General features: G+C 44.7%; 2 protein-coding genes across 3 annotated transcripts; both read left to right on the top strand.

Annotated features, from left to right (window-relative positions):
• Nucleotides 1-346: 346 nt before the first annotated feature.
• LOC115185624 (solute carrier family 45 member 4) lies at nt 347-24151 on the top strand. Of its 2 annotated transcripts, XM_029745792.1 has the most exons (9): nt 347-545; nt 7148-7605; nt 10586-10774; nt 11193-11372; nt 13370-14526; nt 17234-17333; nt 19212-19423; nt 20741-20988; nt 21290-24151. In XM_029745792.1, exons 2-9 carry the CDS (start codon nt 7368-7370, stop codon nt 21300-21302), a joined length of 2337 nt encoding a protein of 778 aa, XP_029601652.1. In that variant the 5' UTR covers nt 347-545; nt 7148-7367; the 3' UTR covers nt 21303-24151. The 2 variants fall into 2 exon arrangements, with proteins under 2 accessions (XP_029601652.1, XP_029601651.1); XM_029745791.1 differs by having other exon boundaries at nt 351-545; nt 20741-24151.
• Nucleotides 17287-19215, top strand: LOC115185650 (protein dopey homolog PFC0245c-like). The gene is made up of 2 exons (XM_029745794.1): nt 17287-18462; nt 18604-19215. The coding sequence occupies exons 1-2, from the start codon at nt 17365-17367 to the stop codon at nt 19114-19116; spliced, it is 1611 nt and encodes a 536-aa protein (XP_029601654.1). The 5' UTR covers nt 17287-17364; the 3' UTR covers nt 19117-19215.
• Nucleotides 24152-27865: the final 3714 nt, after the last annotated feature.

Below are 27865 nucleotides of genomic sequence, written 5' to 3'. Positions count from 1 at the left end.
ATATATTTTTTAAATAACTAAATTCCCAACCTGGTCCCATTCCATCATGGCCATCTAATCACCCCCCTCATTCCTAATTGGCATAATATCACTCACCCCTCCACCTGATTGTGGTGAGCGTTCTGGCACAAAAATGGTCGCCATGCATCACCCAGGTGGGTGCTGCACATTGGTGGTGGATGAGATGAGTTTGCCCTTTACTATGTAAAGCGCTTTGAGTAACCGTAGAAACGCGCTATATAAACCCACTCAATTATTATTGTTTGTTACAATTATCACAGGACAACAAATGCTTCTGAATGTTGTGTACATTTGTTGAATAGCATCCAAGCTTGCCACCCATTGGATAGAATTAGAGCAATTGGTCATCGATTTTAGTGATGTCAAGTACTGCTTTTTTTCGGTGGCAATTAATGAGATTGGGTAATGCATTTTGTCATTGGACTGGGCATCAGCGTGTCGAAACAACTAGCAAGCTCAGGCTACTCGGGCACACCGACGACTAAGGAACGTGAATACTTCTTTACATTGGAAAAAGGGATCAGGTATATTCGATTTGTGTATTTTTATCAGCATTCGGTAGCCCATCCCAAGTTAGCTGGTTATCTACGGGTTACATTCATCATAGCTAGCTAAAATACCGTAGCTACCTAGCTAGCTTCTAAGCTAACATTAACTAGCTAGTTAGCTACCGTCTGATCATGTGAACACACCTGTTCGTTGTATCATTAGCGTTCGTGACAGCTTGTACAATCTACTACACACCAATGTTAATAGCAGAGATGGTCTATATTGTAGCGGGCTTTGACGTTAGATATAGGGATAGTGATACCAATAATATACCGGTAACTCATGCCAGAACAGTTTGATAGCATAGTTGGCTAACGTTACAGACTGAGGAAGTTAGCTAGCTCTTTAGCTTGCAAACTTGGATAGCTTCTGTAACGTTCGCTAATTTAGCAAGTTATTGATGATATACTTATTTCTTACTTCTGAGATAAAGGAACCAGCCCTGTCTAAAACGTATCCCAACCATAGAGGTGTAGAACAACGGTCCCAACCTATAGTGTGCAACTGCAGCCCGCATTAAGGGGGCGTTCCTGCATATGGGTATTACTGCATCTGTAGGAACGCCCCCTCAAGCATCCCATTGGTTCCTTCAAGAACCCCCCAAAAGGTAAATTAAAGTATTATATGTTTTTCGTCTCCTGTGTACCCGGCAGGTGTTCTGCGACACCGGTAGGCAGTGTCCTTCACTCCTGCCTGCCCTCGTCATTGTTAACATAACTGCCGGAAAACAATGCCTGACAGGCGGGGGCGAAGGATAGTCTACCACGGGTGCTAGTTAGCACATGGTGTCGCCCCGCCTCCTGTGTACTCCGAGAGAACTGTGCTCGACAGGCGGGGGATAAGGACACTGTCTACCGATTGCTCCTGCATGCTCTGTACCGGAGAGAACCGTGTGCACGGGAGGCAAGGGGTGAAGGACACTGTCTACCGTTGTCGCCACCACCTATTGCTAGCTAGCATAGAGTGTCCTTCGCTCCTGCCTGCCGAACACCTGCCGTCGTTAACAGAACTGTAGGAAAACAGTTTCCGGTGTGTAAATCAAAGTTTAATTGTCACGTGCGCCGATTGTTGCCCCCGCCCCTTCTTCTGTGGGGTTTATTGGCAGTTGGCATCCAACGTTATGGTGCATTATTGCCACCTACTGTACTGGAGCGCCCCTACCCCCCACCTATATACCGGAGGCAGTGTCAGAGTATGGGAGTGGAGCGTGCCCAATTTGCGGAGCAAGATTCCCAAAGGCTGGAGCGCTCCAGTAGTGCTCCATGAGCTCAGGACATGCCCGGCCCAGCATACATTTGTTGTCTGCTGCTATAGCCTCTTGCTTTAGCTACTGTCATGGAGTTTGCAAAATATTGTCATAAATACTTTTATAAAACACACAGGTGCAAAATCAAGGTGACGTACAAAGATGTAATGTCCACAACTAAATAATCATTGTGGAATCTGAACAGACACGTCCCGAAACCAAGATGGTGTACTTACTATGTGCACATGCTAAAAGGAAGGAAGAGGTGGGTAGTTAATTAAGTGTGTCATTGGAGCAAAGTATTTATAAACCAAAAATCTGATCTTAAGTTTCCTTAATTTTTGTTCTATTATCGATACAATGGGCCATCATTGATTTTGTCCCAATAGGCCTGGCATATTCCAACTTTTTTTCAAGGAGCTTTTAGTTTTAATTGGGTTATTGTGCCTAAAAACCTTTAAGCATACCTATAAAGAAAATAAACTGCATCCGTGCCTAGCCTGGCAAGAGTGGCCAAAAGGGTGTTTAGCATCCCCAGTGACTCTGCAGGCGCGCTGCAGGCCTGCTCTCAAGGCACCATCACGTAAGCCTGAAGCCACACTCACTTTTAAAAATGAATTCAAAGGCACTGAGCCTAATAAGGAACTTTTTACTTCATTTGTATTTAATTCTAAGCAAGTCACAGCCTACACTACTGTTCAAAAGTTTGGGGTCACTTAGAAATGTCCTTGTTTTTAAAAGAAAAGCTATTTTATTTGTCCATTTAAAATAACATCAAATTGATCAGAAATACAGTGTAGACATTGTTATTGTTGTAAATGACTATTGTAGCTGGAAACAGCAGATATTTTTTATATATATGGAATACCTACATAGGCTTACAGAGGCCTGTTATGTGCTAGTTAGAGGCCATCAGACTGTTAAACAGCCATCACTAACATAGAGGCTGCTGCCAACATACAGACTCAAATCTCTGGCCACTTTAATAAATGGATTTAATAAAGGTATCAGTAGTCACTTTAAATAACGCCACTTTAATAATGTTTACATATCCTACATTACTCATCTCAGATGTATATGCTGTATTCTATACTATCTACTGCATCTTGCCTATGCCGCACGGCCATTGCTCATACATATTTATACATATTCTTATTCATCCCTTTACATTTGTGTGTGTATAAGGTAGTCGTTGTGAATTTGTTCGATTACTTGTTAGATATTACTGCACTGTCGGAATTAGAAGCATGAGCATTTCGCTACACTCACATTAACATCTGCTAACCATGTGTATGTGACCAATAACATTTTATCAGCAACCATCACTCCTGTGTGCCAATGGCACATTGTGTTAGCTAATCCAAGTTTATCATTTTAAAAGGCTAATTGATCATTAGAAAACCCATTTGCAATTGTTAGCACAGCTGAAAACTGTTCTGATTAAAGAAGCAATAAAACTGGCCTTTAGACCAGTTTAGTATTTGGAGCATCAGCATGTGTGGGTTCGATTACAGGCTCAAAATGGCCAGACACAAATAACTTTCTTCTGAAACTCGTCAGTCTATTCTTGTTCTGAGAAATTAAGGCTATTCCATGTGAGAAATTGCCAAGAAACTAAAGATCTCGTACAACACTGTGTACTACTCCCTTCACAGAACAGCGCAAACAGCGCAGTGCTTAGGGTCGTTGTCCTATTGGAAGGTGAACCTTCACCCCAGTCTGAGGTCCTGAGTGCTCTGGAGCAGGTTTTCATCAAGGATCTCTCTGTACTTTGCTCTGTTCATCTTTGCCTCGATCCTGACTAGTCTCCCAGTCCCTGCAGCTGAAAAACATCCCCACAGCATGCTGCTACCACCGTAGGGATGGTGCCAGGTTTCCTCCAGACGTGACGCTTGGCATTCAGGCCAAAGAGTTCCATCTTGCTTTCATCAGACCAGAGAATCTTGTTTCTCATGGTCTGAGAGTCTTTAGGTGCATTTTGGCAAACTCTAACGGGCTACCATGTGCCTTTTTTTACGGAGGCGTGGCTTCAGTCTGGCCACTCTACAATAAAGGCCTGATTGGTGGAGTGCTGCAGAGAAGAGGAAAACCTTCCAGAAGGACAACCATCTCCACAGAGGAACTCTGGAGTTCTGTCAGTGACCATCGGGTTCTTGGTCACCTCCCTGACCAAGGCCCTTTTCCCCCCGATTGCTCGATTTGACCGGGCGGCCAGCTCTAGGAAGAGTCTTGGTGGTTCCAAACTTCTTCCATTTAAGAATGATGGAGGCCACTGTGTTCTTGGGGACCTTCAATGCTGCAGAAATGTTTCGATATCCTTCCCCTGATCTGTACCTCGACACAGTCCTGTCTCGGAGCGCTATGGACAATTCCGTCAACCCCATAGCATGGTTTTTGCTCTGACATGCACTGCCAACTGTGGAACCTTATATAGATAGGTGTGTGCCTTTCCAAATCATGTCCAATCAATTGAATTTACCACAGGTGGACTCAAGTTGTAGAAACACCTCAAGGATGATTAATGAAAATAGGATGCACCTGAGCTCAATTTCAGTTTCCTAGCAAAGGGTCTGAATACTTATGAATTTCTTAAGGTATTTCTGATTTTAATACATTTGCAAACATTTATTCTAAAAACCTCTTTGCTTTGTTTTTATGGGGTATTGTGTGTAGATTGAGGATTTTTTATAAAACTAACAAAATGTGGAATACATTCCGGCTGCACTGTATATGCTGTTTAATATGACATGTAGCCTATTTGAAATGATGAGCGCTTGTTACATTCACCGTTTCATGTTTATTATAATACTTTTCATATCATATGGTTTTTTCTCCTGTGAGAGAGGAGTGGATTTTAGCAGAGCGGTTAGAAAGGATGAGAGATGAGCAGGATTTCCCACCACTCAACTATTCTTCCCATGAGAATTCGCTAACTAGACTGGGTGGAGCGTTGAGGGGTGGGTTCTTCAAGGTCATTTTCCATATGAGGATGTTTAGAAGATCCAGTTGAAGAAGTTTGGCACAAGGGGATAATTGTTGTGTGGTACATTTAGCCAGAACAGGTTTACTATAAAACCTTATTGGAAATCCCATCTTTAAAAAAATAAAATAAAAATGTCATCAAAAGTTTACAGTGAGGGGAAAAAGTATTTGATCCCCTGCTGATTTTGTACGTTTGCCCACTGACAAAGAAATGATCAGTCTATAATTTTAATGGTAGGTTTATTTGAACAGTGAGAGAGAGAAGAACACCAAAAAATCCAGAAAAGCGCATGTCAAAAATGTTATAAATTGATTTGCATTTTAATGAGGGAAATAAGTATTTGACCCCCTCTCAATCAGAAAGATTTCTGGCTCCCAGGTGTCTTTTATACAGGTAACGAGCTGAGATTAGGAGCACACTCTTAAAGGGAGTGCTCCTAATCTCAGCTTGTTACCTGTATAAAAGACACCTGTCCACAGAAGCAATCAATCAATCAGATTCCAAACTCTCCACCATGACCAAGACCAAAGAGCTCTCCAAGGATGTCAGGGACAAGATTGTAGACCTACACAAGGCTGGAATGGGCTACAAGACCATCGCCAAGCAGCTTGGTGAGAAGGTGACAACAATTGGTGCGATTATTCACAAATGGAAGAAACACAAAAGAACTGTCAATCTCCCTCGGCCTGGGGCTCCATGCGAGATCTCACCTCGTGGAGTTGCAATGATCATGAGAACGGTGAGGAATCAGCCCAGAACTACACGGGAGTATCTTGTCAATGATCTCAAGGCAGCTGGGACCATAGTCACCAAGAAAACAATTGGTAACACACTACGCCGTGAAGGACTGAAATCCTGCAGTGCCCGCAAGGTCCCCCTGCTCAAGAAAGCACATATACATGCCCGTCTGAAGTTTCAACTCGCCGTGTTTGGAGGAAGAGGAATGCTGCCTATGACCCCCAAGAAAACCATCCCCACCGTCAAACATGGAGGTGGACACATTATGCTTTGGGGGGGGGGGGGGGGGGGGGTTCTGCTAAGGGGACAGGACAACTTCACCGCATCAAAGGGACGATGGACGGGGCCATGTACCGTCAAATCTTGGGTGATAACCTTCTTCACTCAGCCAGGGCATTCAAAATGGGTCGTGGATGGGTATTCCAGCATGACAATGACCCAAAACACACGGCCAAGGCAACAAAGGAGTGGCTCAAGAAGAAGCACATTAAGGTCCTGGATTGGCCTAGCCAGTCTCCAGACACCTTAATCCCATAGCAAATCTGTGGAGGGAGCTGAAGGTTCGAGTTGCCAAACGTCAGCCTCAACCTTAATGACTTGGAGAAGATCTGCAAAGAGGATTGGGACAAAATCCCTCCTGAGATGTGTGCAAACCTGGTGGCCAACTACAAGAAACGTCTGACCTCTGTGATTGCCAACAAGGGTTTTGCCACCAAGTACTAAGTCATGTTTTGCAGAGGGGTCAAATACTTATTTCCCTCATTAAAATGCAAATCAATTTATAACATTTTTGACATGCGTTTTTATCTGGATTTTTTTGTTGTTCTGTCTCTCACTGTTCAAATAAACCTACCATTAAAATTATAGACTGATCATTTCTTTCAGTGGGCAAACGTACAAAATCAGCAGGGGATCAAATACTTTTTTCCCCTCACTGTAATTCAATCTCTGTTAGAACAGTAGGCCACCTGTTTGGGTTGTTAATAGCTACCTCATCTACCCTCAAAGCAAGGTAAGTTACTAGGAGCACAGCAATGGCATGCATAACATCCCTCATGCCTAACAACAAGGTTGTGCTATGTGTATTTCAGCCTATATTGTCCATAATGCACATCTATCTTTCTAGGCCTACACTAGTCTCATCTCACAGCTGCTGAAACTCCTACAGGACAGCTGGTTCACCCAAGTTCACGCAGTGGCTGAGTTCTTGTTTTCAAGACTTGATTGCGTGGATGGAGTTTCCTTCCTCCAATCTGAGGAACTTTCTCCTGCAGCTCAATGGGTTGACTCAGTACTTTAATTGCAGGTGTACATTCATAGTAATAGGGCTGATTACAGCAGCAGCTTGGCTTATCTATTCGGCAGCATCCCAGCTGAATGTGCATCATTAAACTTTACCCAACTAGCTACTAAAGCCCTTATTGTATTTGTACTGCTGACATTTGGAATATAAAATAGGCCTAAACTGTCATAATACTAGCCTTTATCGGCCTATCCAGAGTCAGTAACATTGAGATGTTTATTGGTTATAAAGGCATTATTGACTATGGGTTAACATACTAACGCTCATGCTGTCTGTCTGACTCTGTCTGTCTGTGTCCCCTCTACAGATGAGTCACTCCATGGGGCTCTAGAGAGGAACGTTGTCCACCTCGAAAGAACTAAAGAAAAGCAGGATTTTTCCTTCATGTATAGTGCTGTTGTTTTGATAGTAGTCCTCTGATTGACCATAAAGGGAAGGACAGTTGCATCGGAGCGGACAGGACCGTAAACTACATTAAGGCTTTAGGGGAGCAGTCATAACTTCTCTCTCTATACGAGCTGACGACCATGGTCCCCCAGAAGGCTGACTTGACTGTTTTGCCACGTCAGGATGTGGTGGAGATGCCAGTGAAGAAGCAGAGCGGTGAGAGGGACGAGGAGAGTCCTAATGGGTCTCTGGCTGAGGGTGCTGGGGAGGAACATATTCCCCTGCGCAAGTGGGTCATGCATGGTGCTGTCATGTTCGGACGAGAGTTCTGCTACGCCATGGAGACAGCCCTGGTCACACCAGTCTTACTGCAAATAGGTCGGTACCAATGGAGGGTGTTGGTTGACAAAAAATTGTATTGGAGTTGCAACTAAGGCATTTCATATGTGTATTTTACCCTTTTGGATAATTGTTTGCCAAATGGTTACCAAAGATTGGTCCTGACCCAGTCTCTGTTAGGTTTACTCCATCATAAGGGCTGGGAGTTATGTGGGGTTATGTTAACTATCTGTACACTGTGCACAGGCAGCATAACAGGCCGGGCCCTTACTAGGTTACTAGGTTTGCCACCAATGCAGAATGGAACAATGTCTTCTACAGAGTTTGGTAGGTATGGCAAGAATGTGTGAGTCTGCACGTTTCAGTCAACCTGTTTTCCCGTTGGGAACAATTTTGTCATACATGGATTTGCCAAACTCTCCATCTCTGTGATGTAACTCCTATGTACAGTTTAGGGTACATGGACAGTAGGTCTCTAGGTCTCTTTATCTACACAGCATGGAACAGCTGCACATTTCTTTCAATGTATGATGAATATTGTAGGCAGACATTGTCACAACTGAACTAGTATTGGATAACGCAGGCTTATCTAAATCCGCTCCTTCAGGACTGTCATAACAGAAGCAAACGTGTGAGTGCACATAATAATGTTTTGAAATAGTGGTGAAGTAAAAGTTTGTTTTTGTAACCCTTTAAACTTCTGGTTGAAAATGGCAGATTTGGGAACTAATAAGCGCCTACAATTGGAAGGCAGTGGCTGTACAGTAACATGTTATACATGATGTCAGAGCTCTGGCTCTGCATTAGTTTTGACCCAACAGCCGTTCTGAACTTGAGCACCCATCCCTACTGCTAATTGGTCAACTTTTGCAAATTCTTTGTCATCTGTTTGAGGGATATGCTGTAAATTAAGATGACTCGATGTATTCTGAAAGATGAGACGTTGAGGATTATACTTAATACCACTTTGATGATCCAAGCAAGCCAAACATCCGTGAGTCCAAATGTGCACTTCACATCTCCAAATCATAAAACTCAAGTCATATACAGTATCAACGTTTATGATCACTGTTTGATGTACAGTTACAAGATGACATGTGGTCATACCCTGGGATGTTCTGACCAGGAGGAGTCTGTTTGATGTACAGTTACAAGATGACATGTGGTCATACCCTGGGTTGTTCTGAACAGGAGGAGTCTGTTTGTTTATTGTGCGGAACAAGCACCTGAATGCACTTATGACTTCTTTCTACACACCTAAATGACTATATGTTCCTCTGTATTGCCTTGTGAAAGCCGAACGCTGTGCGATCCTGTTTGATAACTTAGTTAGTCATGTTGGCAATAGAACAAGCTTTAAAATCAAGCCCACCTGACCCAGATTGCCATTTCTAATGGACCCTTTTTAGGATTGTGTAAATAACAACAGTAATTGTGTGATGCAGGATTGTGTTATAAACAAATACAAGTGTGCTTGCTCTAGTTCCTCAACGGCACAGCTAGGAGAGTTCAAGACCCTTCTTTGAGTCATAAAAGTGCATTGAAATGTCTTAGGAACTGTGCACACTTTGGAGAGGTGTATGTCCACTTGGAGACACCAGTTAGACCCTTGTCATTTTTGTGTCTTATGTTGCACCTACCCCACAATTTCCAGGAATATTATTATGTTACTGAATGTATCCAGAGTATATTCAGATTTCGTTATCAACAACTGATGAAAAAGTAGAGTAAATATAAAATGAACAGTGTAATGGTTGGGTTCAGTCTTGTGCCAGGTGAACTGTTGTGTCCTCACCTTTTGGGCTACTCATTTTCCCATGATCTACAAACTCTTCCCTTTCAATTGCTACAATGGTTATGCATTTGCTTTTCATATTTTTTCTGTAAGAAACATTTCAATTTAGCCCTATCCATATAGGCCAATTCCCACGAGTGTAAAGGGTTAAGTCTTGGTGACATTTCCCACTATTGCCTTGGGTATAACCTAGTCCCAGTCATTCATTACGGGCCCCTAATGTAGAGCCTATGTTTAACTACTTTTCCTTGGTTTTTCTGAGAAGGACGATCTGACTTGATGCCAGCTTCTCATATCTTGTTGATTTTCTGAGAGGGTTATAAAAGTCTGTCCAGAAGCCAGTGACATTTCAATAACCATTTTACTGCTCAGACTGAGCAACAGACTAGGTCACATTCAGTGCATTCCACTCCGTAAACCAACAGGCTCCGCATTTAACCCTTTCTGAACAAATTCTAACGTGCACTACCTAGCATTTGAAAGAGGATAGGAAGCTTCCATTTATTGTGTTTCCAGTTTCACTGTCTGTTCTGTTGTTGCCATAGCTGCGTGAGGCCTATATCATTGTAGTGTTCCTACAGAGGGAAGTATCACAGAGATGAAGATTGTCAGTTTGTTTCCATAGTTCTTGCAACAAGTTGTGTCTTGCGTGAGGGCTCTTATCTAGGTTAATGAACAACTGGCTTGTAGAAACACGTCCACTTGTTTTCCTTCTAGTGACAATCTGTAACACATATTCTAGTGGGAGATGTACAGTGATTGTTGTTTAATGTGTAGGCCTGCTGAAGTAGAGCATCAGCTGCATAGCTTTCATTAGAAAGCTCAGTGAAACAGCCTAGTTCCAAGGTCCACAGTACATCAGACTGGAGCGTGATACATTGAGATGGTTCCAGCTACCCACAAACCTCCTTTCACCTCACCTTTCACCTCACCTCACACGGCCAGATTGGATCTATGCCTCACCAAACCTGCTAGAGACTATGGAAGGACTAGAATGTGATTCAGCATTGTTGATTAAAAGCTTTGATGGCTGTGGTTCTGTAAAGAATGCCCTTTAGGCTGCGGGCAAAAGATTTTGTAATAGTTGAACTTTTGACAAACTAATATTTGATGAATGCTAATAGGATTTCATCCGTGATCAGTCTCTCTGTGGCCAAAGCCTTAAGCATATTGACTGAAGGTGTTTTTTGTTTCTGTGTGTTTTTTGTTTTGTGTTTTTTTCAGGACTTCCAGAGCAGTACTACAGCCTGACGTGGTTTCTGAGCCCCATCCTGGGCCTGATCCTCACCCCTCTCATTGGCTCAGCCAGCGACCGCTGCACCCTGAAATGGGGCCGCAGGAGACCCTTCATCCTGGCACTCTGTGTGGGGGTGTTACTGGGAGTTTCTCTCTTCCTCAATGGGTCCCTCCTAGGTGAGCCTAGTGTCCATTGGTACTTAGTTTTGAGGGAGGTACTGACTGAGTTCCAAATGGAACCCTATTCCTTATGTAGTTCACTACTTTAGACCAGAGCCATTGAGCCCTCTGGGCTGTCGTCAAAAGTAGTGCACTATAAAGGTAATAGGGTGCGATGTGGGACGTAGGCACTATTTAATCATCATGTATTGGAAATGTGAAACTCCCTTAGATGCTCATGTTTGTTTTTTATATTTTCTGTATTGTATAATGATTCTTTAATGACAGTGCTATGCTATATAAATACTAGAAAATAAAGGAAAGCCGCACACTCTAAGAGCTCAGATGCAACAATTTAATAACCAACGTTTCGACATGCTACATAAATACAACACATTATTATTATTATTCCTTCTTCTTATTCTGTGTGCTGTAGGGTTAGCCCTCGGGGACGTTCCCAGCAGTCAGCCCATTGGGATAGTGCTGACGGTGCTGGGTGTGGTTCTACTGGACTTCAGTGCAGACGCCTCAGATGGGCCTATCAGAGCCTACCTGTTGGATGTAGCCGACACAGAGGAGCAGGACATGGCCCTCAACATACATGCCTTCTCTGCAGGTACACTATGCTGCCCTAGTTGTATTGGCTCCTTCTCAATAGGCTGTCCTTGATTCCTTGTGTCCTCTCCTCCCCACCTCCTCAAACAGTCGGAGGGAAGCAGGAAGAGGATTTAACCTGTTGAGGACAGACGTTCCGCTAGCGGAACCCCTAGCCAACAGCCAATGGCATCGCACGGCGCGAAATACAAAACCAACTAAAATACCACAATTCAATTTTCTCAAACAATGAACTATTTTACACCATTTTAAAGATAAACCACATTGTCCGATTTCAAAAAGGCTTTACAGCGAAAGCAAAACATTAGATTATGTTAGGAGAGTACATAAACACAAATAATCACACAGCCATTTTCCAAGCAAGCATATATCACATAAACCCAAACCACAGCTAAATTCAGCACTAACCTTTGATCTTCATCAGATGACACTCCTAGGACATTATGTTATACAATACATGCATGTTTTGTTCAATCAAGTTCATATTTATATCAAAAAGCAGCTTTTTACATTAGCATGTGATGTTCAGAACTAGCATACCCACCGAAAACTTCCGGTGAATTTACTAAATTACTCATGATAAACGTTCACAAAATACATAACAATTATTTTAAGAATTATAGATGCAGAACTCCTTTATGCAATCGCGGTGTCAGATTTTAAAATAGCTTTTCGGCGAAAGCACATTTTGCAATATTCTGAGTGCATAGCTCGGCCATCACGGCTAGCTATTTTGACACCCACCAAGTTTGGGACAACCTAAACTCAGAATTACCATTAGAAAAATTTGATTACCTTTGCTGTTCTTCGTCAGAATGCACTCCCAGGACATCTTCTTCAACAACAAATGTTGTTTTGGTTCCAAATAATCCATAGTTATATTCAAATAGCTCCGTTTTGTTCGTGCGTTCAGGTCACTATCCGAAGGGTGACGCGCGAGCGCATTTCGTGACAAAAAAATTCCAAATATTCCATTACCGTACTTAGAAGCATGTCAAACGCTGTTTAAAATCAATTTTTATGCTATTTTTCTTGTAAAATAGCGATAATATTCCAACCGGGCAACGTTGTATTCATTCAAAGGCTGAAAGAAAAAAATGGAGTAGTCTCGTGACCGCGCATCTCCAGTGTCACTGTCCCCAGGCTGACCACTTACAAATTCTCCTGCTGTTCTTCGCCCAGAGACAGCAGACACCCCATTCCACTTTCTGTCGGCTTTAGAGAGCCAATGGAAGCCTTAGAAAATGTCACGTTACAGCACAGATGCTGTATATTCGATAGAGATGCAACAGAAGGACGACAAATTGTCAGACAGGGCACTTCCTGTATGGAATCTTCTCAGGTTTTGGCCTGCCATATGAGTTCTGTTATACTCACAGACACCATTCAAACAGTTTTAGAAACTTTTGAGTGTTTTCTATCCAAATCTACTAATTATATGCATATTCTAGTTTCTGGGCAGGAGTAGTAACCAGATTAAATCGGGTACGTTTTTTATCCGGCCGGGAAAATACTGCCACCTATCCCAAAGAAGTTAAGAACCCTACAAGCACATTTCCTCTCCTCATATCCTGTTCTCTTTCTGCACTTTCATCTGCCGTTTTGAGGAGGAGGAGGCAGGGAGAGGACGGGAGGAGAGGACACTAAGACACTATAGAATCACTATGTAACTGCCAAGTCCACTCTATAACAGTTATTATTGCTCAATATTACGTTAAGAGAGCTATCAGTCATGTCTTGAGTCGGTTTTAAATTGATTTCATGTTGAAGCCGGGGTATATGATTGGTGGAGCGACATGTTTGGAATGTGAGGTCACATGGCGCCCCCTCTAAACAAATACAATCTTTACTTTTATTGGTCACGGTTGCTCCCGTGATGATTCCCTGAGGGGAATAAACAAAAACATGAGGAAAGTCATTTATCATCGGTATTTCGAGCACCGAACAACTCATAAAGTGGCTAGCTCTAACATTGTTTTGACATTGTGTTTTTGGCAGGGCTGGGAGGAGCGGTTGGCTACGTGCTGGGTGGCCTGGACTGGACCAGCACCATCCTGGGCACGGCCTTCAAGTCCCAGGAGCAGATCCTGTTTGTGTTTGCTGCCGTCATCTTCACCATATCTGTGACTCTACACATGTTCAGTATCAAGGAGGAGAGTTTTGAGGCTCGTGGTGACACTCCGAGAGAGGGAGACTCCGACAGCCTGTCCTCCTCAGGGAAACTGAAGGAGGGCTCAGCGGGGCCTCGTAGTATACCTCAGCTGGACGTTATAAGAGAGGAGGACGCCCAGTCAGAGAGAGAGCTCTTCATCAACGTGGACAGGGTGAGGAGTAAGAGCGACTCGGTGCTGGCCATGCCTGACGCCACCATCGAGCTGGACTCAGACCTGGACCAGGACGGTCATTTCCTGGCCGACATTGAGCCCTCCATCTTTCAGGACTACCCCCAAGATTTCTACCCTGGCACCCCTCAGAGACACGACAGTGGATGGGGCATCCAGGACCAGGAAGGCCCCCAGCCCGAGGCTCAGGCAGACAGCCAGCTGCCCCTCTTCCACCAGGACCCCTCCCCCTACTTCAGCAGGGAGCACATGTTGCTCAACAACCAGACCAACCAGGGAGCCAAGGGCCTCAACGGGGCCTCAGCGGCCACGGCCGTCCCCTCCAACCACACAGCCCGCGGGGCCAACAGCCAGGGCCGTATGCCAGGCCTGAGGCCGTCCAGCACCACCGCCGGGGCACGCCGCTTCCCCCACACCTTCTACCGCCAGCCGTCATTTACATTCTCTTACTATGGCCGCGTGGGTTCAGCACGATACCGCCACCGCAGAAACACCATGGGCAATCCAGCCGGCGCCAACCTCCGCATCAAGACCTCGCAGAGCATGAACGACATCTACGAGCACATGCAGCGGCGGCAGCAGAGGAGGGAGCTCCAGCAGAGCAGCACCACGCTGTCCAGCGGTGACTCTGAGAGTGACGACGGGGACGAGGGGGGCACCACGGTCAAGCTGCTGTGGCTGTCCATGTTGAAGATGCCCCCCCAGCTGCTGAGGCTCTGCGTCTGTCATCTCCTCACCTGGTTCTCCATCATCGCTGAGGCCGTCTTTTACACAGACTTCATGGGACAGGTCATCTATGCTGGAGACCCCACAGTAAGAACCGGTCCAGTCCTCCATTGTAATTCATTGTTTATTGTAGTTCATTATAGTTTGTAGTTTATTTCAGTTGGAGAATGAGCAAACTCTTCTTTTATTTGTCCATCTTTCCTCAATAATCTACTGATCCTGTTTTCTTTCCTACTCTTCTTTCGTATTCTCTGTTTCTCCTCTGCAGGACAGGGAACCCTCTGAGAATCACTAGGTCTCTGTTTCTCCTCTGCAGGACAGGGAACCATCTGAGAATCACTAGGTCTCTGTTTCTCCTCTGCAGGACAGGGAACCCTCTGAGAATCACTAGGTCTCTGTTTCTCCTCTGCAGGACAGGGAACCCTCTGAGAATCACTAGGTCTCTGTTTCTCCTCTGTAGGACAGGGAACCCTCTGAGAATCACTAGGTCTCTGTTTCTCCTCTGCAGGACAGGGAACCCTCTGAGAATCACTAGGTCTCTGTTTCTCCTCTGCAGGACAGGGAACCCTCTGAGAATCACTAGGTCTCTGTTTCTCCTCTGCAGGACAGGGAACCCTCTGAGAATCACTAGGTCTCTGTTTCTCCTCTGCAGGACAGGGAACCCTCTGAGAATCACTAGGTCTCTGTTTCTCCTCTGTAGGACAGGGAACCCTCTGAGAATCACTAGGTCTCTGTTTCTCCTCTGCAGGACAGGGAACCATCTGAGAATCACTAGGTCTCTGTTTCTCCTCTGCAGGACAGGGAACCCTCTGAGAATCACTAGGTCTCTGTTTCTCCTCTGCAGGACAGGGAACCCTCTGAGAATCACTAGGTCTCTGTTTCTCCTCTGCAGGACAGGGAACCCTCTGAGAATCACTAGGTCTCTGTTTCTCCTCTGTAGGACAGGGAACCCTCTGAGAATCACTAGGTCTCTGTTTCTCCTCTGCAGGACAGGGAACCATCTGAGAATCACTAGGTCTCTGTTTCTCCTCTGCAGGACAGGGAACCCTCTGAGAATCACTAGGTCTCTGTTTCTCCTCTGTAGGACAGGGAACCCTCTGAGAATCACTAGGTCTCTGTTTCTCCTCTGCAGGACAGGGAACCCTCTGAGAATCACTAGGTCTCTGTTTCTCCTGTAGGACAGGGAACCCTCTGAGAATCACTAGGTCTCTGTTTCTCCTCTGCAGGACAGGGAACCCTCTGAGAATCACTAGGTCTCTGTTTCTCCTCTGCAGGACAGGGAACCCTCTGAGAATCACTAGGTCTCTGTTTCTCCTCTGCAGGACAGGGAACCCTCTGAGAATCACTAGGTCTCTGTTTCTCCTCTGCAGGACAGGGAACCCTCTGAGAATCACTAGGTCTCTGTTTCTCCTCTGCAGGACAGGGGACTCTCTGAGAATCACTAGGTCTCTGTTTCTCCTCTGTAGGACAGGGAACCCTCTGAGAATCACTAGGTCTCTGTTTCTCCTCTGTAGGACAGGGAACCCTCTGAGAATCACTAGGTCTCTGTTTCTCCTCTGTAGGACAGGGAACCCTCTGAGAATCACTAGGTCTCTGTTTCTCCTCTGCAGGACAGGGAACCCTCTGAGAATCACTAGGTCTCTGTTTCTCCTCTGCAGGACAGGGAACCCTCTGAGAATCACTAGGTCTCTGTTTCTCCTCTGCAGGACAGGGAACCCTCTGAGAATCACTAGGTCTCTGTTTCTCCTCTGCAGGACAGGGAACCCTCTGAGAATCACTAGGTCTCTGTTTCTCCTCTGCAGGACAGGGAACCCTCTGAGAATCACTAGGTCTCTGTTTCTCCTCTGCAGGACAGGGAACCCTCTGAGAATCACTAGGTCTCTGTTTCTCCTCTGTAGGACAGGGAACCCTCTGAGAATCACTAGGTCTCTGTTTCTCCTCTGCAGGACAGGGAACCCTCTGAGAATCACTAGGTCTCTGTTTCTCCTCTGTAGGACAGGGAACCCTCTGAGAATCACTAGGTCTCTGTTTCTCCTCTGCAGGACAGGGAACCCTCTGAGAATCACTAGGTCTCTGTTTCTCCTCTGTAGGACAGGGAACCCTCTGAGAATCACTAGGTCTCTGTTTCTCTTCTGTAGGACAGGGAACCCTCTGAGAATCACTAGGTCTCTGTTTCTCCTCTGTAGGACAGGGGACCCTCTGAGAATCACTAGGTCTCTGTTTCTCCTCTGCAGGACAGGGAACCCTCTGAGAATCACTAGGTCTCTGTTTCTCCTCTGCAGGACAGGGAACCCTCTGAGAATCACTAGGTCTCTGTTTCTCCTCTGCAGGACAGGGAACCCTCTGAGAATCACTAGGTCTCTGTTTCTCCTCTGTAGGACAGGGAACCCTCTGAGAATCACTAGGTCTCTGTTTCTCTTCTGTAGGACAGGGAACCCTCTGAGAATCACTAGGTCTCTGTTTCTCCTCTGTAGGACAGGGAACCCTCTGAGAATCACTAGGTCTCTGTTTCTCCTCTGCAGGACAGGGAACCCTCTGAGAATCACTAGGTCTCTGTTTCTCCTCTGCAGGACAGGGAACCCTCTGAGAATCACTAGGTCTCTGTTTCTCCTCTGTAGGACAGGGAACCCTCTGAGAACCACTAGGTCTACTGACAAGGGCTCAAGTTATTTTAAATGCCTATGTAATGTTTTTTAATGGGACAAAATGTTAATTCTGATAATATGCACAATTTTGTGTTACAAATTGCTTTAGGAGTTTCTGGACTTCTATATGTTCTAGTTTCTCCATCTAGGCTCCTGCTAACTCCACTGAACTGCAGAACTACCATAAAGGGGTTCAGATGGGCTGCTGGGGACTGGTTGTCTATGCTGCTACTGCTGCAGTCTGCTCAGGTAGGTCCTACTCCTTAGAGAAATACACAGTATGAACAGCTACATGGACAGAGTGGACAGCTACATGGACAGAGTGGACAGCTACATGGACAGAGTGGACAGCTACATGGACAGAGTGGACAGCTACATGGACAGAGTGGACAGCTACATGGACAGAGTGGACAGCTACATGGACAGAGTGGACAGCTACATGGACAGCTACCTGGACAGCTACATGGACAGCTACATGGACAGCTACCTGGACAGCTACATGGACAGCTACGTGGACAACAACATGTACAGCACCGTGGACGGTATGGACAGCACCGTGGACGGTGTGGACAGCACCGTGGACGGTGTGGACAGCACCGTGGACGGTGTGGACAGCACCGTGGACGGTGTGGACAGCAACGTGAACAGCAACGTGTACGGTATGAACAGCAACGTGTACAGTATGAACAGCAAAATGAACAGCAACGTGTACGGTATGGACAGCAACGTGTACGGTATGGACAGCAACGTGTACGGTATGAACAGCAACGTGTACGGTATGAACAGCAACGTGTACGGTATGAACAGCAACGTGTACAGTATGGAGAGCAAAATGAACAGCAACGTGTACGGTATGAACAGCAACGTGTACAGTATGAACAGCAAAATGAACAGCAACGTGTACGGTATGAACAGCAACATGTACAGTATGAACAGCAATGTGTACAGTATGAACAGCAACGTGTACGGTATGGACAGCAACGTGTACGGTATGGACAGCAACGTGTACAGTATGAACAGCAACGTGTACGGTATGAACAGCAACGTGTACAGTATGGAGAGCAAAATGAACAGCAACGTGTACGGTATGAACAGCAACGTGTACAGTATGAACAGCAAAATGAACAGCAACGTGTACGGTATGAACAGCAACATGTACAGTATGAACAGCAACGTGTACAGTATGGACAGCAAAATGAACAGCAACGTGTACAGTATGGACAGCAAAATGAACAGCAACGTGTACAGTATGAACAGCAACGTGTACGGTATGAACAGCAACGTGTACGGTATGAACAGCAACGTGGACAGCAACGTGTACAGTATGGACAGCAACGTGTACGGTATGAACAGCAACGTGTACGGTATGAACAGCAACATGTACAGTATGAACAGCAAAATGAACAGCAACGTGTACGGTATGAACAGCAACATGTACAGTATGAACAGCAAAATGAACAGCAACGTGTACAGTATGGACAGCAAAATGAACAGCAACGTGTACGGTATGGACAGCAACGTGTACGGTATGAACAGCAACGTGTACGGTATGAACAGCAACGTGTACGGTATGAACAGCAACGTGTACGGTATGAACAGCAACGTGTACGGTATGAACAGCAACGTGTACAGTATGGACAGCAACGTGTACGGTATGGACATCAACGTGTACAGTATGAACAGCAACGTGTACGGTATGAACAGCAACGTGTACAGTATGAACAGCAAAATGAACAGCAACGTGTACGGTATGGACAGCAACGTGTACGGTATGGACAGCAACGTGTACGGTATGAACAGCAACGTGTACGGTATGAACAGCAACGTGTACAGTATGAACAGCAAAATGAACAGCAACATGTACGGTATGAACAGCAACGTGTACAGTATGAACAGCAAAATGAACAGCAACGTGTACGGTATGAACAGCAACATGTACAGTATGAACAGCAAAATGAACAGCAACGTGTACAGTGAACAGCAACGTGTACAGTATGAACAGCAATGTGTATACCAAAGAGTGAGGACTTGACTCACACCCAGTATAGTGAGTACTAAGTACATGCTACTTAATGCAACACATTTGTGCCAACTCAATAATGTTGCGTATGTGGTATTTGTTGACAGCTGTTCTCCAGAAGTACCTGGACAACTACGACCTGAGCATTAAGGTCATCTACATCCTGGGTACTCTGAGCTTCTCCCTGGGAACCGCCGTCATGGCCATCTTCCCTAACGTCTACGTTGCCATGGTGATGATCAGCACCATGGGCATCATCTCCATGAGTATCTCCTACTGCCCCTACGCTCTGCTGGGCCAGTACCACGAGAACAAGCAGGTGAGGATCCCTATGGATCACTGTGGAACACCATAGATCACTATACACTGAGATTATAAAACATTAGGAACACATTCTTAATGTTGAGTTCCACCCCACTATACACTGAGTGTACAAAACATTAGGAACACCTTCCTAATATTGAGTTGCACCCCCTCCCTTTTGCCCTCAGAACAGCCTCAATATGTCAGAGCATGGACTCTACAAGGTGTCAAGTGTTCCACGGGGATGCTGGCACATGTTGACTCCCACGTTTCCCACAGTTGTAAAATGAGCTGGATGTCCTTTGGGTGGTGGACCATTCTTGATACATTCCCTCAATGTGTGAAGCTGAACGTCCGATAGCTGTAGTGTAGCAGAGCCGGTACATGATTTCTGTCTCACGTCCTTTCTGTTAAATGGTAACAGAACTACATGCCCACATGTCTTGTAGGGTTAAATGAGACTATACACTGAGAATACCAAACATTAGGAACTCCTCAGAACAGCCTCAATTCGTTGGGGCATGGACTCTACAAGGTGTCGAAAGTGTTCCACAGGGATGCTGGCCCATGTTGACTCCAATGCTTCCCATAGTTGTCAAGTTGGCTCGATGTCCTTTGGGTGGTGGACCATTCTTGATACACACAGGAAACTGTTGAGCATGAAAAACCCAGCAGCGTTGCAGTTCTTGACTCAAACTGGTACGCCTGACACCTACTACCATACCCCGTTCAAAGGCACTTCAATCTTTTGTCTTGTCCATTCAACCTCTGAATGGCACACATACACAATCCATGTCCCAATTGTCTCAAGGCTTAAAAATCCTTAGAAATAAAGGAGGACCAAGGCACTCTTCATATAATTATTTAAAATGCCATTTTGTATGGCATGTTCAATGAAAACAAAGTTTAAACTCAGTTTCAGCTGCATGGCCTTCGTCTTCAACATGTCTCCTCTTCATCTACACTGATTGAAGTGGATTTAACAGGTGACATCAATAAGGGATCATAGCTTTCACCTGGATTCACCTGGTCAGTCTGTCATGGAAAGAGCAGGTGTTCTTAATGTTTTGTACACTCAGTGTAGATTACTTTAGTTCTCTATAGATCTTAACAGACCTAGTTAGTAGACTCTGCCAGTACCATGAGAACAAGGATGTCGGTACACTTCCAAACTGGTCATATTGTCAATAAAAACGACTTTATATGGATATGTTGCTCATTCTAGGCCAATGTGATGATAATTGAGTTTGGAACTAGGTTATTACCTATCTTTGAACTGATGTGAGCGATTAGTAAAAAATGTTTTTAAAAATTCCCTCTGTCTTTACCGCAGTACATCCACAACAGTCCGGGGAAGTCGCGACGAGGCTTCGGCATCGACTGTGCCATACTGTCGTGCCAGGTGTACATTGCCCAGATCCTGGTGGCGTCTGCGCTGAGCACGGTGGTGGACGCGGTTGGCAGCGTGCGGGTCATCCCAATGATGGCCTCTGGAGGCTCCTTCCTGGGCTTCCTCACCTCCACCTTCCTGGTCATCTACCCAGACTCCTCCACTCCCACCACTACGCAGGACCAGGATGGGTATGGAGAGGAGGGGACTCCAGCCCTGGTGGCCCCAGAACCAGGCCCCAGTGGTAGTAGTATGCAGGAGCCAGTAGTCCTGCTCAAAACGTCGCCCAAGGGCAGCAGCAGCACGGCTAACTACGAGTCCACTATTTAGCAAAGAAGAAGCGGGGCAAAGACAAAATACTGGTGGCATCTCAATAGTCATAAAGTGGATTCCTCTCTTTGTCTCCTTTCTTTAATCTGCACAGATATCTGGTGGAGAAAGACAGTGACCAAACCTTAACACTCACTAGTCACATGAGTTCCAGTGGGATGGACTGTTCCAATGAACATGTTGTGCATTTCTTGACATATGGCTGTTTTTCTTTTCCTCGTGGGGTTCAAATGTTTGTGGTTTCACTGGGTGCATCCCAAATAGCACCCTACTCCCTTTTATAGTTCACTTCTTTTGACCTGGGTCCATAAGGGTCTGGTCAAATGTAGTGCACTAAATAGGGAATAGGGTGCCATTTGGGACTAATTCACAGTTAGAAAGACCTGTAGGAGGCAATATCAGACTGAGTATCCACCTCATACACAGGATCTAATGCTGGACTCTTTTTTACACATGGTATCTAATGCTGGACTCTTTTTCTTAAATGTGACTTGGACTTTTTCTTTAGATGGTTATTTAGACTGCACATGCATATTGTCACTGCATTTCTACATTCAAAACATGTTTTATTGATTTTATTTTGTGATTGTACAAAATGGTTGGAGTGACCGATCAACTTTTTTAGATCAAACTTAGTTTCCCCACAGACAGAATGCTATAGGAGTCGCTATGTTACTGTGACCTCACTAAAGATGCTGCAGCCACAGAGGATCAAGTTTAGAACAGTATAGGAGTCGCTCTGTTACTGTGACCTCACTAAAGATGCTGCAGCCACAGAGGATCCAGTTCAGAACAGTGTAGGAGTCTGTCTTACTGTGACCTCACTAAAGACACTGCAGCCACAGAGGATCCAGTTCAGAACAATATAGGAGTCGCTCTGTTACTGTAACCTCACTAAAGATGCTGCAGCCACAGAGGATCAAGTTTAGAACAGTATAGGAGTCGCTCTGTTACTGTGACCTCACTAAAGATGCTGCAGCCACAGAGGATCCAGTTCAGAACAGTGTAGGAGTCTGTCTTACTGTGACCTCACTAAAGACACTGCAGCCACAGAGGATCCAGTTCAGAACAATATAGGAGTCTCTGTTACTGTGACCTCACTAAAGATGCTGCAGCCACAGAGGATCCAGTTCAGAACAGTGTAGGAGTCTGTCTTACTGTGACCTCACTAAAGACACTGCAGCCACAGAGGATCCAGTTCAGAACAATATAGGTGTCTCTGTTACTGTGACCTCACTAAAGACGCTGCAGCCACAAAGGATCCAGTTCAGAACAATATAGGAGTCTCTGTTACTGTGACCTCACTAAAGATACTGCAGCCACAGAGGATCCAGTTCAGAACAATATAGGTGTCTCTGTTACTGTGACCTCACTAAAGATGCTGCAGCCACAGAGGATCCAGTTCAGAACAATATAGGAGTCGCTCTGTTACTGTAACCTCACTAAAGATGCTGCAGCCACAGAGGATCAAGTTTAGAACAGTATAGGAGTCTGTCTTACTGTGACCTCACTAAAGATGCTGCAGCCACAGAGGATCAAGTTTAGAACAGTGTAGGAGTCCCTGTTACTGTGACCTCACTAAAGATGCTGCAGCCACAGAGGATCAAGTTTAGAACAGTATAGGAGTCGCTCTGTTACTGTGACCTCACTAAAGATGCTGCAGCCACAGAGGATCCAGTTCAGAACAGTGTAGGAGTCTGTCTTACTGTGACCTCACTAAAGACACTGCAGCCACAGAGGATCCAGTTCAGAACAATATAGGTGTCTCTGTTACTGTGACCTCACTAAAGACGCTGCAGCCACAGAGGATCCAGTTCAGAACAATATAGGTGTCTCTGTTACTGTGACCTCACTAAAGATGCTGCAGCCACAGAGGATCCAGTTCAGGGTCAGTCGGTTACATTCCCTGTTATAAACACCCTCCACTAACTCAATTTCTTCTGTCTATTGACATGTATATCATGAAAACACTCAGGGCTATTATACAGCACAGACAATATGATGTCCAGGTTACACCAAAAGTCCAAAAAAGCATTCAGGACATTCCTTTTTGTAGCTCATATTTGCCATTTACTGGGTTGAGTGGCCTATAGCCTACTGTTTACATGACAGAGTTGGATAAACGTTATCAGCCTTAAGATAATCAAATGCTGAAGTGATGATGCTTACACTAACACATATCAATGTTTTTAAAAGGGAAAATGTAAACATCGATTATAGTATGCTGCATGGAAGGATACTAGATTTCATACGACGACTAGTAATTACAAATGGTCTATGACCATAAGATGCCTTTGGACCCATCCAGCATTGAAGAAACCCTACACTGTACTGTGCTACAGTAAGTAGCCCTCTTGTTCTGAACCATCTGTTCCACAGGGTAACGTACAAGAAAGGATATGGCTATATGTTTTTACATTTAACAACTGCAAAAGCTGCACAATAAACTTTAAGAACTTTAAGACAGGACAGTGTGTGTGTCATTATCTGGCAGAGCATTCATGCAAATCTGTTGAGAAATCTATATAGAGATTAACGGACAAAGTCCCAAACGGCACCCTATTCCCTATGTAGTGCGCTACTTTTGACTAGAGTCCTACGGGGCATGTACATCTAATGAGCTGTGTGGGCCTAGAAGGTATTCCCAGACCCAGAGTGTTGGGTTGAGGAGTTGTTCCACCTACGTGAGGTAGTAGGTAGCCAGGGTCGTATTCACTAGGAACCAAATGGAAGTAAAGGGGCAGAAACGGGGACGGACCTACCTGAATTTATCCAATAAAAAAGTGTCCTATTGCAAAGTGTTTTGCTACGGTGTTCTCAAATGAAGAGGATTCATCATCACAGCCAGCAGGAACATCTGGCTCTAGAAAGTGGGAAAAGGAACTTTGTCTTTTTGGTACATTTTACTTAACTGCTGTAATTTGAGAGGTTTGGTTGTAATGGGGAAAATATAAATGTCTAACTAGTTGTGAATAGTTTGTTTGGGAATGTGTGCAAATGAGAAATTAAATTGGTCATGCTCAAGTATCAATCTTAATTTATATTATAATCTCAACATTTTGGTTTCAAAGTCGAGCAATGATTTTGTCAAAGTGGAAATGTTATAATCCCTTCTGCTGTTGAACTGTACAGACGTGTTACACCCTGTTAACAACTAACCTGCTGACCCTGTTAACAACTAACCTGCTGACCCTGTTAACTAACCTGCTGACCCTGTTAACAACTAACCTGCTGACCCTGTTAACAACTAACCTGATAACCCTGTTAACAACTAACCTGCTGACCCTGTTAACAACTAACCTGCTGACCCTGTTAACAACTAACCTGCTGACCCTGATAACAACTAACCTGCTGACCCTGTTAACTAACCTGCTGACCCTGTTAACAACTAACCTGCTGACCCTGTTAACAACTAACCTGCTGACCCTGATAACAACTAACCTGCTGACCCTGTTAACTAACCTGCTGACCCTGTTAACAACTAACCTGCTGACCCTGTTAACAACTAACCTGCTGACCCTGTTAACAACTAACCTGCTGACCCTGATAACAACTAACCTGCTGACTCTGTTAACAACTAACCTGCTGACCCTGATAACAACTAACCTGCTAACCCTGTTAACAACTAACCTGCTAACCCTGTTAACAACTAACCTGCTGACCCTGTTAACAACTAACCTGCTAATCCTGTTAACAACTAAACTGCTGACCCTGTTAACAACTAACCTGCTGACCCTGTTAACAACTAACCTGCTGACCCTGTTAACAACTAACCTGCTAACCCTGTTAACAACTAACCTGCTGACCCTGTTAACAACTAACCTGCTAACCCTGTTAACAACTAACCTGCTGACCCTGATAACAACTAACCTGCTGACCCTGTTAACAACTAACCTGCTGACCCTGTTAACAACTAACCTGCTGACCCTGTTAACAACTAACCTGCTGACCCTGTTAACAACTAACCTGCTAACCCTGTTAACAACTAACCTGCTGACCCTGTTAACAACTAACCTGCTAACCCTGTTAACAACTAACCTGCTGACCCTGTTAACAACTAACCTGCTAACCCTGTTAACAACTAACCTGCTAACCCTGTTAACAACTAACCTGCTGACCCTGTTAACAACTAACCTGCTGACCCTGTTAACAACTAACCTGCTGACCCTGTTAACAACTAACCTGCTGACCCTGTTAACAACTAACCTGCTGACCCTGTTAACAACTAACCTGCTAACCCTGTTAACAACTAACCTGCTGACCCTGTTAACAACTAACCTGCTGACCCTGTTAACAACTAACCTGCTAACCCTGTTAACAACTAACCTGCTGACCCTGTTAACAACTAACCTGCTAACCCTGTTAACTAACCTGCTGACCCTGTTAACAACTAACCTGCTGACCCTGGTAACAACTAACCTGCTGACCCTGTTAACAACTAACCTGCTGACCCTGATAACTAACCTGCTAACCCTGTTAACAACTAACCTGCTGACCCTGATAACAACTAACCTGCTGACCCTGTTAACAACTAACCTGCTGACCCTGATAACTAACCTGCTAACCCTGATAACAACTAACCTGCTGACCCTGATAACAACGAACCTGCTGACCCTGTTAACTAACCTGCTGACCCTGTTAACAACTAACCTGCTAACCCTGTTAACAACTAACCTGCTAACCGTGTTAACTAACCTGCTGACCCTGTTAACAACTAACCTGCTGACCCTGTTAACAACTAACCTGATAAACCTGTTAACAACTAACCTGCTAACCCTGTTAACAACTAACCTGATAACCCTGTTAACAACTAACCTGCTGACCCTGTTAACAACTAACCTGCTGACCCTGTTAACAACTAACCTGCTGACCCTGTTAACAACTAACCTGCTGACGCTGTTAACAACTAACCTGCTGACCCTGATAACTAACCTGCTGAACCTGTTAACAACTAACCTGCTGACCCTGTTAACAACTAACCTGCTGACCCTGATAACAACTAACCTGCTGACCCTGATAACAACTAACCTGCTAACCCTGTTAACAACTAACCTGCTGACCCTGTTAACAACTAACCTGCTAACCCTGTTAACAACTAACCTGCTGACCCTGTTAACAACTAACCTGCTGACCCTGATAACTGACCTGATAAACCTGTTAACAACTAACCTGCTGACCCTGTTAACAACTAACCTGCTGACCCTGTTAACTAACCTGATAAACCTGTTAACAACTAACCTGCTGACCCTGATAACAACTAACCTGATAACCCTGTTAACAACTAACCTGATAACCCTGTTAACAACTAACCTGCTGACCCTGATAACTAACCTGATAACCCTGTTAACAACTAACCTGCTGACCCTGATAACTAACCTGATAACCCTGTTAACAACTAACCTGATAACCCTGTTAACAACTAACCTGCTGACCCTGATAACTAACCTGCTGACCCTGATAACAACTAACCTGATAACCCTGTTAACAACTAACCTGATAACCCTGTTAACAGCTAACCTGCTGACCCTGATAACTAACCTGATAACCCTGTTAACAACTAACCTGATAACCCTGTTAACAACTAACCTGCTGACCCTGATAACTAACCTGCTGACCCTGATAACAACTAACCTGATAACCCTGTTAACAACTAACCTGCTGACCCTGATAACAACTAACCTGATAACCCTGTTAACAACTAACCTGCTGACCCTGTTAACAACTAACCTGATAACCCTGTTAACAACTAACCTGCTGACCCTGATAACTAACCTGATAACCCTGTTAACAACTAACCTGCTAACCCTGTTAACAACTAACCTGCTGACCCTGTTAACAACTAACCAACTGGCCTTCCCTGTAGCTCAGTTGGTAGAGCATGGTGTTTGCAACACCAGGGTTGTGGGTTCGATTCCCACGGGGGGCCAGCACAGGAAAAAAAAAAAAGAAAAAAAAAATGTATGAAATTGTATGAAATGTATGCATTCACTACTGTAAGTCGCTCTGGATAAGAGCGTCTGCTAAATGACTAAAATGTAAAAAAAATGTAACCTGCTGACCCTGTTAACAACTAACCTGCTGACCCTGTTAAGAACTAACCTGCTAACCCTGTTAACAACTAACCTGCTGACCCTGTTAACAACTAACCTGATAACCCTGTTAACAACTAACCTGATAACCCTGTTAACAACTAACCTGCTGACCCTGTTAACAACTAACCTGCTAACCCTGTTAACAACTAACCTGATGACCATGTTAACAACTAACCTGCTAACCCTGTTAACAACTAACCTGCTGACCCTGTTAACAACTAACCTGCTTACCCTGTTAACAACTAACCTGCTGACCCTGATAACTAACCTGATAAACCTGTTAACAACTAACCTGCTGACCCTGTTAACAACTAACCTGCTGACCCTGTTAACAACTAACCTGCTGACCCTGTTAACAACTAACCTGCTAACCCTGTTAACAACTAACCTGCTAACCCTGTTAACAACTAACCTGCTGACCCTGTAAACAACTAACCTGCTGACCCTGTTAACAACTAACCTGCTGACCCTGATAACTAACCTGATAAACCTGTTAACAACTAACCTGCTGACCCTGTTAACAACTAACCTGCTGACCCTGTTAACAACTAACCTGCTGACCCTGTTAACTAACCTGATAAACCTGTTAACAACTAACCTGCTGACCCTGATAACAACTAACCTGATAACCCTGTTAACAACTAAC

The sequence above is a fragment of the Salmo trutta genome, chromosome 3 (assembly GCF_901001165.1).
Source record: "Salmo trutta chromosome 3, fSalTru1.1, whole genome shotgun sequence".
Classification (NCBI taxonomy): domain Eukaryota; kingdom Metazoa; phylum Chordata; class Actinopteri; order Salmoniformes; family Salmonidae; genus Salmo; species Salmo trutta.
This window is presented reverse-complemented; position numbering and strand designations above follow the sequence as displayed.